Source organism: Psammomys obesus, unplaced genomic scaffold (assembly GCF_907164565.1).
Source record: "Psammomys obesus unplaced genomic scaffold, mPsaObe1.curated_primary_1811, whole genome shotgun sequence".
Lineage (NCBI taxonomy): Eukaryota > Metazoa > Chordata > Mammalia > Rodentia > Muridae > Psammomys > Psammomys obesus.
Window position 1 is genome coordinate 14879735 of NW_026585626.1, and position 16059 is coordinate 14895793.

The 16059-nt window shown below is 42.3% G+C and overlaps 1 protein-coding gene across 1 annotated transcript in view; it reads right to left on the bottom strand.

Moving 5' to 3' along the window:
• Window positions 1–382: 382 nt before the first annotated feature.
• The window catches only part of Septin10 (septin 10), a 90844-nt gene continuing 75167 nt past the window's right edge, over window positions 383–16059 (bottom strand). The window contains exon 10 of the mRNA XM_055614319.1: window positions 383–473. Coding sequence (XP_055470294.1) covers window positions 383–473 — 91 coding nt within the window. The remainder of the gene's footprint in view (window positions 474–16059) is intronic.

The following is a 16059-nucleotide window of genomic DNA, read 5'->3' on the forward strand; positions in this document are numbered from 1 at the left end:
AAGAGGCTCCATTGCTCAGCCCTTCATTTCAACCTCAAAGCAAAAAGGCCACAATTTCAAAACAAAAAGTACTATAGAGGAAAGCAATGAACCAAGAGAGCCACTGTCCTCAGCAAAGCTACAAAGACATGGCACAAAGTAGTTAATATCATAAATACCTAAAGTGTCGTTGAGAGGGTTTCTGAGGAAGGGAGCCAGACCAACCAGAAGCATCCATATATGCACACCAAAGGCCTGGGCATGCAGACCCTATGAGCTTTTCCAGTAAATGGAGGGGAGACTTACCAGGTGGTCCCTAACATGATGGTAGTTGGACCAATAGTTTCCCAACTTTATTATCATGAAAAAGCAATACATTCAGTAGAAATCATACTTCAAGTTTTTAATCCAGTTCATTTCTGGGGGTAGCAAGGCACAGTCTCATCCTCTCTTTGGCTGCTACGCAGTCACAGAAAGCCATAGCTCCATCAGCCCTGTAATATAAGGGGAGACAACCAGTGCTCTGCAGTGTGCTGTGCATATTTATACTGTGTATATCTGAATTATTATACTTCAGCTGATGGCTTTACTGGGACATGATCCTTTTATGAAACGAGGAGCCTCTATATTCAAAATCTTTTAATATATATGTAGCATTTACATATATTATCCTACTTAATCTATGTGTCCATGCATGTCTATTTCCGAGTCTGTGTCTGTGTGTGATATGTATACAGGCATGCATGAGATATGGTACACATGTGGAAGTCAGAGGAAGACAATCTTATGTGTTGGTCCTTGCCTTCCCCCATGCTTGAGATGGGATCTCTTGTTATTCACCATGGCATTTGCTGGGATAGTTGGCCTGTGAACTTCTGAGTGTTCTCTTGTCTTTGCCTTACTTCTCAGCACAGAAACCCTGAGGTTGCAAGTATGTGCCACATGTGCCCAGTTTTATGTGGGTTCTAGGGATCCAAACAAGGTCCTTACATGTTCACAACAAAATCATCCCCTCAGCCCTGAAGCATGATTTTTATCCTCTTCATTTTACACAGGAAAATTTACACAGAAGAATTGGGAAACAGTCTTAACCATGAGAATACAGTCTTAATTATAATTAAGAGATGCAGACTACAAGCAGAAGATGGGTCAGTGGGTAAAACTATTGCTGCATAAATCTACTGCTCCACACTGGTGCACATGCATGTGCATACACACACACAGACACACACACCACACACACACACACACACACACACACACACACACACATCATGCATACACATACAATAAGAAAATGTCTATTAGCTGATTGGATTTTAAAAAGACTCAAAATATATTTTATTTATAAGAAGCACATCTCACTGGCAAAGACACACACAAACTGAGAGTCAAGGAATATATGTCAGCAAATGGAAGCCCAAACAAAACAGGAATAGCTATGCTTTATACATGATAAAGTAGACTTCAAACCAAAATTACCCAGAGGAGATAAAGAAGGCCACTACTTATTACTACAGCTAAAAATCCACTAAAATAATATAATTCTAAACATGTACATATATGCACTGATTGCTAGAGCATTCAGTTTTTTGTTTGTTTTTGTTGTTGTTTTGTTTTCAAGACAGGGTTTATCTGTGTTATCCTTAGCTGTTCTGGACTCACATTGTAAACCAGGTTGTCCTTGAATTCACAGAGACCTACCTGCCTCTGCCTCCCTGAGTGCTGGGATTACAGGTGTGCACCATGGCACCCGGTTTATTCAATATCATGAAACAAAGGTATTGGAAATAAAGAAAACTATAGGCACAGATGTATTAATAATGGATGAATTCAATACCATATACTTATCAGTAGATAAACCATCCAGTCAATAAATCAACAAAGAATCTTCAGAGTCAAAGTTCATCATACATCAAACGGACTTGACTAAATATTCCACCAACATCTATGGAACACATGGCCTTCTCAGCAGCCAATGAAACTTGCTCTAAAGTTTAAGCCATAAAGTGAGTCTTAAAAAAAATACCAACTAAATAAATGAATAGCAAACTTCTTGTACCTTATCATATCTCAGTGGAATATGGACAGACATCAGTAGCAAGAAGAATTATAGAAACTACACAAATGTACAGGGATTGAGAAGTATACTCTGAATGATCAGTGATCATTAAAGAAATCCAGAAGGACATTTAAATTTTTCTAGACTCAAAAATGAAAGGACAACTTAACAGAACCCCAGGATACAGAAAAGGCAGTTCTTAGAGAAAAGGATACAACTCTGAGCATTAAAAACTCAGAGATTGCAAATTAATAACTTAATAGTTCATCTCCAAAAGAGACAACTTCCTCAACAGAACACCAACTGCTAAGGCTTTAAGATCAACAATTAATAACTGGGATCTCTTGAAACTGAAAAGCTTCAGTAAGGCAAAGGGCACTGTCAACAGAATAAAACAGCAGCCTACAGATTTGGGAAAAGATCTTCACCAACCCTACACTCAGCTAAGGGCTAATATCCAAAATATACAAAGAACTCAAGAAATTAAACACCAACAAACCAAATAATCCAATTTAAAAATGGGGTACAGTGAATTCTTAAGAGGAATCTCGAATGGCAGGGAAGCACTTGAAGAAATACTCAGCATCCTTAGTCATCAGGGAAATGCAAATCAAAACAACTCTGAGATTCCATCTTACACCCATCAGAATGGCTAAGATAAAAAACTCAAGTGATGCTCCTGTCCCCTCCAGGTCCTTCTATCCTTCCCCCAACTTTTTCACAAGACTCCCTACACTTAGCTCAATGTTTGGTTATGAGTCTCTGCTTCTGTTTCTATCTGCTGCTGGGTGGAGCCTCTCCACCCAGCAGCTGTCATAGAGGACAGCTATGCTAGGCTCCCATCTGTTATTTTGCTATGCTTATAGCAAAATATTGTTAATAGTGTCAGGGATTGTCTGTCTCCCATGGGGTGGGTTGGGCCAGGAATTGGTTGGACATTCCCTCAATCTCTGCTCTATCTTTATCCCTGAACATCTGGTAGGCAGGGTAAATTTTGAGTTGAAGTTTTTGTGGGTGGGTTGGTTTTCCCAGCCCCCCACTAGGATTCCTGTCTAGTTAGAGGGTGTCCTCTTCAGTCTCCATGACCCCTCCTACTAGGAGTCTCAGCTAGAGTCACTCCCACATCCTCCCAGAAGCCTATCCAGCTTGGGCTCCAGCTTGTCATAGAGATGGCCCTGTCCATCATTTCTCTTCTCTTTGTAGGCCCTCTCTCCTCTCACCCCTGCTCACCCCAGGCCTGATCTCCTCCCTCATTTCTCACTGTGCTCCCTCTCCTGCCTGGTCCCCTAGGTGACAGGAGCTCCACAAGAAGACCAACAGTGCCAACTAACCAGGACCCAGAGGGACTTATGAAGATCGAAGAATCAACCAAGGACCATGCATAGACTGGACCTAGGCCCCCTACACAGATGTAACAGATGGGCAGCTCAGGGTTCACGGGGATTCCCTAGTAAGGGGAGCCAGGACTGACTCTGACATGAAATCTGTTGGCTGCTTTTTTTCTTCATTCACCCCTGTCAGGGCTGCCTCACCACGCCTCAGGGGAAGAGGATGAGCTCAGTCCTGAAGCAACTTGATGAACTGGGTAGGTGAGTAGGAGGAGTGCCCCTTCTCAGAGGAATCAGGGAAGAGGGAAAGAGGTGGGAACAGAAAGAGAGGTGGAAGGGGGCTAAGAGCAGGATGTAAAAAGTGAATAAAGAAATTAATTTAAAAAAAATGAGTGACAGCACATGCTGGCAAGGATGTGGAGAAAGGGGACACTCCTCCATTGCTGGTAGGAGTGAAAACTTGTACAATTTTGGAAATCAATCTAGTGCTTTCTCAGAAAATTGAGAATAGCTCTACTTCAAGACCCAAATATGGCACCCCTGGGCATATACCCAAAAGATGCTCTACCATACAACAAGGGCACTTGCTCAACTATGTTCATAGCAGCTTTATTCATCATTGCCAGAATCTGGAAACAACCTAGGTATCCTTTTACCAAAGAATAGATAAAGATGTACCAGACATTTTCACATTGTGTATTACATTTACACAATGGAATACTACTCCAGCTTTGAAAAACAAGGAAATTACAAATTTGCAGGCAAATGGATGGATCATTCTGAATATGATAACACAGACTCAGAAAGACACATGGTATATATACTCACTTAAAAGTGGATTTAGCCATATAGTACAGGACAAACATACTACAATTCACAGACCCAAAGAAGATAAGTAACAAGAAGGACACAAGGAAAAATGCTTAAATCTCATTCAGAAAGGGAAATAGAATAGACTTCTGAAGTGGTTGAAGAAAGGGAACAAGAGCTTAACATGGCTGTCCTATGAGAGGCTCCAACCAGCGGCAGATCAAAACAGATGCTGAGACTCAGCCAAACATTGGGCAAAGCATAGGGAGTCTTGTTGAAAAGGGCGGAAAGAACAAAAGGACCTGAAGGAAACAGGTACTCCATAAGAAGACCAGCAGAGCAAACTAACCAGGGCCCAGAGGGAGACTGAAGAACTAACCAAGGACCGTGCATGGAGTGGACCGAGGCCCCTACACAGAGACAGTGGATGGGCAGCTCGGGCTTCATGTGATCTCCTAGAAAGGGGGGTGGAAGCTATCTCTGACGTGGACTCTGCTGCTTGCTTTTTGATCACTTCTCCCTGATGGGGCTGCCTCACCAGGACACGGGAAGAGGATGCACGCGATCGTGATGTGACTTGATGTGCTGGAGTGGGTTGGTGGGGGAGGTCCCCCTTCTCTGAGGAACAAGGGAAGGGAGGGGGGGAAGGAGAGGGTGGGACTGGGAGGAGGGAGAAGGCTACTACTGGGATGTAAAGTGAATAAATGAATGAATGAATGTTTTAAAACAGTGCATCTCAAAATCTTAGATGTAAATAAGCCAAAACAAAAATTAGTAGATAGAAATAATGCAGATCACATCACATATTAGTGAAATAAAGACAAAAGAACAAAATAATCAATTAAACAAATAGCTCTTTCAAAATGAAAAACACTTAGCCAAATTAAACAAATAAAAGAGAAATTTAAATTGGAGTTGAAACAGAGACATTGCAACAGATATAAATGAAATCCGGAGGAACATTAAAAGAACTACTTTAAAACCTATACTGTCAAAGTCTGAAAATCTAGAGGAAATAAATACATTCCAAGATCCAAGATACACAGACATAACTGTAACTGTTCTTGGGGAGTCTATTTTTATTCACTGCAGACAGAGAATAATGACAGGCCAAAGACATGATTCTGCCAATGTCTGTCTTAGTAAACCAATGAATTTAAATGGAGTTATTTAAAGGTGCAGGTAGGAGAAATTAGTTACATTAGTACAGGCAACTAAGGTAACATCTATACTGCCCAGCAATTGTTAACCACCTAGATTCTTAGGGAGGAAAGGGCCTCATGTGCCTTGAGTGTCTGTTTGTCTAAGATTCTCCCCCTTTCCCATTCCATGCAGAAATATTAGTGATCCCAATCATGTGAGGACTGTATACAAATAATTGCAGCTTCTGTTTTTAAGATGGTAATGGCCATGCCATGTCCAAAGGACAGAATTCCACAGCATTCCTACCCTCCCTCCATCCCTCACATCCTTTCTTCTGCCTTTTGACAACTTTCTCTGACCCTTACTTAGACGGAGTGTTACAGATGCACTCTCTTCCATTTAGGGATGGTTTCTGGGCTTCCATACCACAGCAATAGTCACTTATTTTCAGCATTGTGACCAGTTATGTGTCACTACAGAAACTACCCCCACACACCCCCCAAATAAGCTTCCCTGATCAAGGCTGATAGTAGTAATCATTTATGGATATAAGTATAAATATTTAGAAGGCATTCTAATGGGCACCTCAAAGGCATTAGACAAGCAACAGGCTCACCAGAGACACTAATCTCTCTAGTCACAGATGGTTTTTGTTTTATTGTTTTTTTGTTGTTGTTGCTTAAGTACTGGCCTATAGTCCCAAATGTAAGTTCCTTCCTGTGTAGTGGGTCTTAAGTAGAATTGGAAGATAACAATAATTATGATACTATTACCCCAGTGGATGCCTTTCATGTTGATAACATTAATATGGCATGTCCACTGCTTAGTAGAACTACTGGCAACAATTCTCCCTCAGCAACCTTCATCACACCTCTGGCACCACAAAATGTAACCAGCAGTGATGGTGTATGCAACTCAGTGCCAAAGTGATAGCTGCACCATCAATCTCCTTCCAAGCAGTGGAAATAGTCTGTACCAAGGTGGGAACTTCCCTATCCAGCATCAGCCTCCATGCCAGGCAGCATCACAGTCTCCTGTAACTGCGGTTCCAGTGATTTTCACATCCTCCTTTGGCCTCAAAGGGCACTCCCTCATACATGGCATAGATACACTCACACAAACACACACAAAACAAAACAAAATCTTTTAAAAAAAAATGACAAGTGAGTTCAAGGCCAGCCTGGTCTTCATAGTGAGTTCCAGGACAGCCAGGGCTACACAGAAAAACCCTGTCTCAAAACCAAAAACAAACAAAAAAAGGAGATGGCAGTTCTCACCCCACAAGAGCTCTTTCCTGCAGAGCTGTGGACACAGTGGGAATCAACTGTACTTAATAATCCCTTTGGTGAATCATGTCTGGGAATTATCTTTCAAGCATTCTTGGGCCCGAGTTATAAAGCACTCTGGAAGCACATTTGGTTTCATGGTCTCTTTTCCTCTGGGAACTCCAACTCCACACAATTCTTACTGTTGAGAGACGAAGCCTCCCCACCTCATAAAGACTATGACTTACCAATCCTGAGGCCCCTGATGAATTAACTTTCTTCTTCACTCCCAGGTGAACACAGTATGATCCAATCCAATGTACTGAACATTCAACCTCTCAGGCTCTCTCTTATTCTCATTCTCCCTTATTTTCTCTCCTCGTTAATTCTTTGAAGAGGTTCTGCATTTTGTTTGTTTGGTTGTTTTGTTTTTATCATAGGAGGGCTATTTAATGGAGCTCTAATTTGTACTCTCTGACTTACAGACCTCCATCTGTAAGAAGGGACATGGAAGAGTGCATCCTCCTTTGCCCCTACTTTTCCTGCCAGTTTGGAGACTAGTGCAGAAGATATCATCCATATTCTTTGTCTGGTTATAATTCCCTGCCTATACAGGAAATCTCTCTCTGGGAAGATAGCTCAGCCTCAGTTGCATGTCTCATCACCCTTAGAAGTGTCAATGGTTCTGTTTCACATTCCTTACAGGGCTCCTCCATGTATGTCACTTTTGGAGAGTGGAATATAGTGTCTAGTCCATCAGCCATTTGAAAGGAATCTGTGTACCAACATGGTGGCCCCCATTCATCAGCAAGTGTGCCATTCTTCAGAGTAGAAAGCCATACTAGAGAGTCCTCCATGGATGTTTCACTTTGAGGTAGAGAAGAATCAGTGGGATCGCTCATCCCTTACAACAGGAGCAATGCCTCTGTTTCTACAGTATACTATTCCATACAAAAAGGGAAGAACTCTGGCTTAGCCAGGACTCTCTAAAACAGAACTGATATATGGATTTACTAGAGTGGCTAACAGGCTGTGGGCTAATAGTCCAACAGAAAGGCCATGAATCTGGTATTTGTTCAATCCACGAGATTGGATATCTCAGTAGTCCCAATGTGGTACTGGAATCCCATGGGAGTCCTAGAGAGCTGCTGACCTTCAGTCTACATTGGATCCTGTAGAAGTAGGTTCCAACATCAGTGAAGTGAAGCCTTAGGAACAGGATGGTCAACTTACCAGTGAGAGTGAGGACCAACAGGCTAAAAACAAAAGCGTGTTTCTTCAATGCTCTTGCATGTGTGCTGCCACCAGAAGATGAGCCTTCCCACTTTAGGGTGAGCCTTCCAACTTCAAATGATTCAATGAAGAAAAAATCCTTTGCAGGTGTGCACAGCCATCTGGGTTTTAGTTGATTCCAGATGTAGACAAGCTGGCAACCATCCCAGACCCTAGACCACATTGATATGGTTCCACAGATGCTCCATCCACAAATGACATTACTTCAATTACGTATCTTATCACCCCCCCCCACAGCAGGAGCAATGCAATTTGCTCCTCCCAAACTCATCTTTGGATCTGTCATACCCCGTTTGAGTGCAACATTTCTTCAAGTGTTTATTTCTATTTATTGTCAGAGACGGCCATGACAGAATGAAGAAAATTATTTTCCCTGTTTGCCTTGGCAAACCAGTGAGTTTAACTGGAATTACCTGCAGAACCAAAGGCATTCTACAAAACCAGTATTTTCTGGATACCAGAGCCAGATCAAGATACAAGAGAAAGTGAAACAACCCAGATGCCCCTCAGTTGAGGAATGGATACAGAAATTGTGGTATTTTTACACAATGGAATACTACTCAGCAATTAAAAACAAGGAAATCATGAAATTTGCATGAAATGGTAGGACCTAGAAACGATCATCCTGAGTGAGGTATCCCAAAAGCAGAAAGACACACATGGTATATACTCACTTATATGGACCTATAAGATAGGATAAATATACTGAAATCTATACACCTAAAGAAGATAAACAAGAAAGAGGACTCGGGTTAAGATAACCAATCCTCACTTAGAAAAACAAATGGGATGGACGTTGGATGTAGGAGAAAACAAGTAACAGGACAGGAGCCTACAACACATGGCCTCTGAAAGACTCTACCTAGCAGTGTATCAAAGCATATATTAAGACTCATAACCAAACCTTGGGCAGAGTGCAGTGAATCATATGAAAGAAGGGGGTGTTAGTAAGACCTGAAGAGTACAGAAGCGCCACAAGGACCAAGTATATCAGGGCACAGGGGTCTTTCATGAGACTGTTTCTCCAACCAAGAACCATGTATGGATATAATCTAGAACCCCTGCTCAGATATAGCCAATGGTAGCTCAGTATCCAAGTGGGTTCTCTAATAAGGGAAACAGGGACTATTTCTAAAATGAACTTAACGGTGAACTCTTCTACTCCCCTCCCACGAGGGAGGAGCAGCCTTGCTAGGCCACAGTAGAGGACACTGCAGCCAGTCCTGACGAGACTTGATAAGCTAGGGTCAGATGGAGGGGGAGGAGGTCCTCCCCTGTTAGTGGACTTGGAAAGGGGCAGGGAGAAGATGAGGGAGAGAGGGTGGGATTGGTAGGGAATGAAGGAGGGGGCTACGGCTGGGATATAAAGTAAATAACCTGTGATTAATATAAAAATAATTAATTAATTAAAAAAAGAGAAAGTGAAGGACCAATTTCCTTAATGAACATTGACACAAATTTCTAAGTACTTGCCCACCAAATTCACCAATGTGCTGATAAATCATATACTACAATCAAGTGGCTTTCTTTCCAGGTATGCAAGAATGGTTCAGTATATGCAAATTAATAAATGACTCAAGGACAGAAATCACATGGCCATTTTAATGAATATTAAAAAGATCTTTGACAAAATTCAGCATCTCATTTATAATGATAAAGGCCCTAAAGAAACTAAGAATAGAAAGAAAATACCCCAACAGAAGGTGTTATGCAACAGATTTTTCTCTAGCCATCATAATATTAAATGGAAAAGGACTGAGAAGGCATTTCCTCAAAAATTATTAGCAGGACAATTATATCCCTTCTCTCCAGTTACTTAATATAGTACTTGAAGAGCAATTAATTAAAAGAAAGAAATAAAAGGAGCACAAATAGGAAATAAAAAAGTCAGATTTAACCTTATTTTGATGATGATAGCATATACTATGCTAGTTAATTTTAACTATAACCTTGACACAATCTAGCAACACTTGGCTAAGAGTGTGTCTTCCCCAGGGAAGGGTACACTATTGGATATCCAATACCAAATGGTCAGCTCTGAAAACATGCATAAAAGTAACATTATACATACTGAGTAGGTTGTGTTTATATATTTAGCAACATATATACAACAAGAACTAAATAAAAGGGGGCCATGAATTTGAAATAGATCAAAGGGCAGTATATGGAAAAATTTGGAAAGAGGCAAAGGAATGGAGAAATCATATAATTAAATTATAATATTTTTAAAACCTTAAAAATAGAGTCTGAATGAGGAACTGTCTCTATCAGGTAGCCCATGGGCATGTCTGTTAGGAGGTGTCTTGATTGTTAACTGATGTATGAAGATTCAGCCTACCGTAGATAGTGCTATGCCCCGCCCTTAATAAGATAGTTGCCTATCAAGTTGCATTTGATAGTTGCTCAGGAAGAGGGTTTTTTGGTTGCTGTTGTTGAGAATACTCCCACTAGCTGTTGCCCATGCTTCAGAAGATGGCCCCACCCTCATGCACATACAGGCAATTCTACTGAGCTTACAGGGCTAACAAGAATAGAAGGGAAAGGGAGACATGAAGTTGGGAAGGAAATGTGTTAAGGGGCCTGGCTGGAATTGGAGATAAATTGGGGAGGGGGAAGCACAATCATATTTCACTGTATGTATAATTAGCCTAGCAGATGAAGATATTCTAAAGAGAATCTAAAGAGATACATATCTCTCATTCTGACTATTAGACTATTAAAACAATAAATGGACCTCCAAACAAATGGCAAATTCCCAGGAATCTCATGATGGCAGAAAGAGAGGCACCAGCTAGAGGTGAACTTGTCTCCTGGAAAGGGGTTTCTAGTTCTAACAACTTGTCAGACATCCCTACAGGATGAGGCTGAAGGCCAAACAAGGTTGGATCAGTGGTGGGCAGGACCGCTCAGTTGTGCAAAGCGTTGGCCCTCTCCTTAAACTCTGACCTCAGTTGAGGACCAGAAAGACAGACAAAGGGGTTTGTTGAATCTTTTCCCAGTTTCCAAATGTGTCCACATTGAATGGCTCTTCCTTTTTTGCCTTTCCACTAATAATTTGGTCCTTCTATTGGCTTATGGAGGACAGGTGGCTGGATCTGACATGGGGCACAGATTGTAACCCAAAGTTTCATAAAATATGGTTATATAAAATTCCCAAGAATAACAAAAAAAATGTTTCTTAAAAAAGACTCTAGCTAGGGAGGGAGGGTAGGATTGGGAGGGGAAGAGGGAGGGGGCTACAGCTGGAATACAAACTGAATAAACTGTAATTAATAAAAATATAAAATTTTTTAAAAAGAAAAAAGACTCTAGCTATTCCCAAAGATATAAATCCTAAACAATATATATAAAAAACCATAGCAATGCCCTTTATAGTTAGATACACCCAAGGGTTCAATAGTGGCACTTACAGTTTGAGGGTAACCAACAGCCATCTAATTGGATCTATGGCCTGCTCAATAGGAGATAATGCTTGCCAGGTATTGGAAACTTAGTCTATTACCTGTGGCTGCTAAGGCCATGGACCCTAGATGAGAACCTACTACTGCCACTTCCCTGAGCCAGTGTAATATCTAACTGCAATATAAATATGGCTCCTAATATGTACAGCCCATTCCTCATCCAAGAAATTTCTTTTTCAGCAGACAGAGACCATTACATAAAACTTGAAGTACAGAGAGCAACTGACTGTGGGCTGCACTGCCCTGGCTGATACAACACTTCCACACCTAAGGCTCAGGGAATATCTAGGAAGAGGAAGCAGAAAGATCACAAGAGCCAGGGGGCCAGGACATCTGCTAAGAGATGTCTTCTATATATGACAGGGAAGCAGAGCCCAAGAAATCTCAGTAACACGGTTATCTACACAGTGCCTGAAAAACAGCAACAGCTATCAACTAGGCGAAGAGCTAGTGGTAATTAATGCAGCTGAGGGAGGAAGAATCAGGCTTCTTCAGGAACAAACCCCAAACAGGTTATCCAACCCCAAGAGGCCAGCCCTAACCACATGTAAGCAACACTAAGTGAAATTAATAGGTTGTATTTATATGTGTGTGTGTGTGTGTGTGTGTATGGATAATAATTAAAATAAGAGGTCATGAATTTTAAAAGAAATAGGGAACACAGGAGGAGTTGGATTTGAAAATTAAAATAATAATAATAAATAAATAAGGTTCTAAGGCTGTTTATCAGTTATCTTTGGGGTACTGGAGTGCCCTCTGTTGGCAGCACAGGGAGTAGCTGCGACGCCATAAGGAAATGTTACAGATTCCTGGGACACTGGCAACTGTGTCCTTGCTAAAAGTGGCGAAAGGACAGGAGAGAGGGAGTGTCTTCATGGTGAGCAAGAGTGAGGCTCCTAGGGGATCAGAGAGCACCAGTGCCTGGTGTGCTGGGGAAATGTTCTAGGGCAGCTCCTCTACCCCGCTAGTCAGACTCTGATATTCCCACCCAGCAGGAGCAGAGCTGGATGCCAAGCTTCCATCCTGCCAGTTCTCAGTTCTCTCCATGCTGGGGAGCTTTGGGTATCATACCACCAACAAGGCAGGTGTTCATCTCTGAGCTGTCTTCCTAGCTGGAAAGGCCTCATAGCAAAGGCTAGATAAGGTCCAAGTCCTTAAAGCATTTTTTTCTGGGCAACATGGCCACTGTTTTGGACCCAGATTGCAGTCAGGTTGGTCTGACTACTGCCAAGCTCAGTCCTGACAGAGAAGATTCCAGAGGCCACTGATGTCTGGCCTCACTATTCCACTCCTGTGAAAATAAAAAGCCATACCTGAAGCCAAGAGGTAGCTTTCTAGCAGCTGGCTGAGCCATTCCACCAGCCCCAGGCTCCTCATTAACTGGACTTATTCCTATTCCTCATAGGCTAGCCACAGTGCCCAGGCCAACTCCAAGCTGCCTTTGTCCTCTTCCCCAAGCTCTGCTTTATCTCCCACTCTCTCCACCTCCACACTAGACACTAGGGAGAATCTTGCCTCACTGACTCAGGGACCCCTATGAAACTGACTCACAGCAGAATCTGGGAGATGAGGAGTGGGAGCGTGGCAGGCAGGCTCTTGCTGTAGGAGAAGCATAGCTTAAAAGTGTCTCTACCTCCTCACAAGACCTAGTCCCTTCCCCCACATGCTCCTAAGTCATCAAGATAACTTTTGGCTTCCCCACCTTGCATCCTTCAGGCCTACTTTGACGTAAAGGATTACCAATGGTAGACTGTAGCACATGTGCATCTCCGGGTGCCTAATCACTGCAAGGAGAGAAGCCTGCAGCAGCCCACAGTCACAGGGCACTTTCACTTGTGCAATACTATGAGCACACTGCTCACTTTTCCCACAAGTTCTAGGGCGTCCTTGCAAAACTGTGTGACCTTTCTTCCTTAGACCACTTCCTGGCCATTTACTCCCAGTCCCTGGAGGTGTATTAAAAAAAAAAAAAAAAAAAAAGCCCTTGCATAACAGACAAAAGTCAGGATCCAGGCTGCAATTATTGCTGATTCATTATACTGAGCATGGAAAATGGTCACATCCTACCTGTGGCACACACAAAGTGCAGGTCACAAACACATATCCTACCTGCAACACACAGCACACATATGCTTGTACATATGCACATTTACATACACATTCTCCCTTCATGTACTCAAATACTACAGCATTTCTTTCCAGTAACACTCGTCTGTGTTTTGCAATATGGTTTTCGCAGTCCAAAATAGAGAATACATCATGGGAGGAAAATAAAAGGCAGGAGGAGGCCTCCTGAAGGCTATAGCATGTGGCTCTCTACTCCACGGAAAGCCTGGGACAACAAATGATATGGCCAATGATATGGCAGAAGAATTGGTGTCACTAGCAGACCAAGCACTCATCACACCCACATACTAGGGTTTCCTCCCCGTCATTAAGACCTCAGTAGCCGACACAGTGAACTGAGGTCCCCCAAGCAGTATGGCAGGCTTGAGGGTTAGGGGTGGGGTTAGGGTGCACTGGTGCTTGCCAGTGGGCAATCCTGGAACAGCCAGAGGCTTGTCTGGAGGCAACAGCCTTGCAGGCCTATAGGCTTCCTATCTTCAGCAAGCCTTCAACCTTGCACCAGAGTTCTTTTTTACCTGGAGGTTGGGGTAGAGAATTTTACACTGAACATGGTCTCAAGTCCCTCTGCAAGGCAACAAGCCTAACTTCTGTCTCCTCCAGCATTCTCACAGTTCTGAGATTTTTCTTTTAAAAACAAAGAAAAATCAAAAGATAAGATAGACAGACAGATCTGATCTGATCTTATATAACGCTTCAGGAATTCCTAAGAGGTGGGGTATTCCTATGATGTTCCTATGATGTTATTATGTTTATGTCTCCAAACTGTTTTAAGTATGGAGTTACTGCTTTGGATTCAGAAAACCACACTACAAAACACAGAGTAGGTTATGGGAAGATATTTCGGGTACGTGAGTGCCAACTGCTGCTGCCCTTCTGGCCCCATAGGAAAAGCCTGTCCTCAGAAGACAAGGGAAACCTGACTGGCATTTGCATCAGAATATCTAACAAAAACCCCAGTGGCAGGCATAAGAAAACTCCCTTCAGGTTGTTGATCAGGAGCATCCAAGAAAATACAATACTGCCCTTGTCACAGTTCACTGTCACTGCCCTTGCTCCCTTCACTGAGGTTGAAATAAGTCCCTGCTCAGCTTGTTGCTGAACACAAGCTCAAACACAGGACTCTGAGAATTTGAGCTGGTTCTGATATGAAATCCTCCTCCGAGGCCATCCTTCACATTATCAGAAGTTGCTTCCACAGCTGCCAAGGGAGGAAAGCAATCATTTGCCGTCCCTTTCTCTTTCTCTGTATCTTGTAACCAGGTGTATGGTGCTCCTTGCTATAGGATTTTTATCACCTACTTCTGGTGAGCAAGCACAGTGTCAGTAGCCTGTATTTTCCTGGGCCTCCCTGACTTGTTCTTACAAGTTGTTATTCCTAAGCAAGAACCCAGAACTGGGAATTTTGCTTGCTCAGCAGTGGGTTCTGGAAACAGCATTATTCGGCCACACAGGATATCTCCCTTCTATTTTTTAACTGATATTTTTAGTTGCTTTATAAAGGAATGGATTTTTTCTTTTTTTAATTATTTTTATTTTTTTCCTCTTTAAAAAAACATTTATTTTCCAACAAAATAGAATTTTTTTGTTGTAAAATAGGTTATTTTTATTTTTATTAATTATTTTTTATTAATTACAGTTTATTCACTTTGTATTCCCCCTGTATATCCCTCCCTCCTCCCCTCCCAACCCCACCCTCCCTCTTACTCACCCATGTCCCTCTCCCAGTCCACTGAAAAGGGAGGTCCTCCTCCCTTTCCCTCTGATCTCAGTCTATTAGGTCTCATCAGGAGTGGCTGTATTGTCTTCTTCTGTGGCCTGGTAAGGTTGCTCCCCTCTCAGGGGGAAGTGATCAAAGAGCAGGCCAATCAGTTCATGTCAGAGACAGTCCCTGTCCCCATTACTATGGAGGCCACTTGGATACTGTACTGCCAGAGGCTATCTCTGTGCAGGGGTTCCAGGCCATCTCCATGAGTGGTCCTTGGCTGGAGTATCAGTTTCAGAAAAGACACCTGTGCCCAGACTTTTAGGATCTGTCGCTGTCCTGGTGGAGCTCCTGTCCTCTCCAAGTCTTACTATCTCTACTTCTTTCATAAGATTCCCTGTACTCCAGGCTCTAAGAGCAACAATCAATAAATGGGACCTCATGAAACTGAAAAGCTTATGTAAAGCAAAGGACACCGTCATCAAAACAAAACAACTGCCTACAGATTGGGAAAGAATCTTCACTAACCCTTTATCTGACAGAGGACTAATATCCAGCATATACAAAGAACTAACGAAGCTGAAAAGCAGCAAACCAAGTAATCCAATTAAAAAATGGGGAACAGAGCTAAACAGAGAATTCTCGACAGAGAAAATCGAATGGCAGAGAAACACTTAAAGAAATGTTCAACCTCATTAGCCATCAGGGAAATGCAAATCAAAACAATCCTGAGATTTCACCTTACACCCATTAGAATGGCCAAGATCAAAAACTCAAGTGACAACATATGCTGGAGAGGTTGTGGTGAAAGGGGAACCCTCCTCCACTGCTGGTGGGAATGTAAACTGGTACAACCACTTTGGAAATCTATCTGGCGCTTTCTCAGACA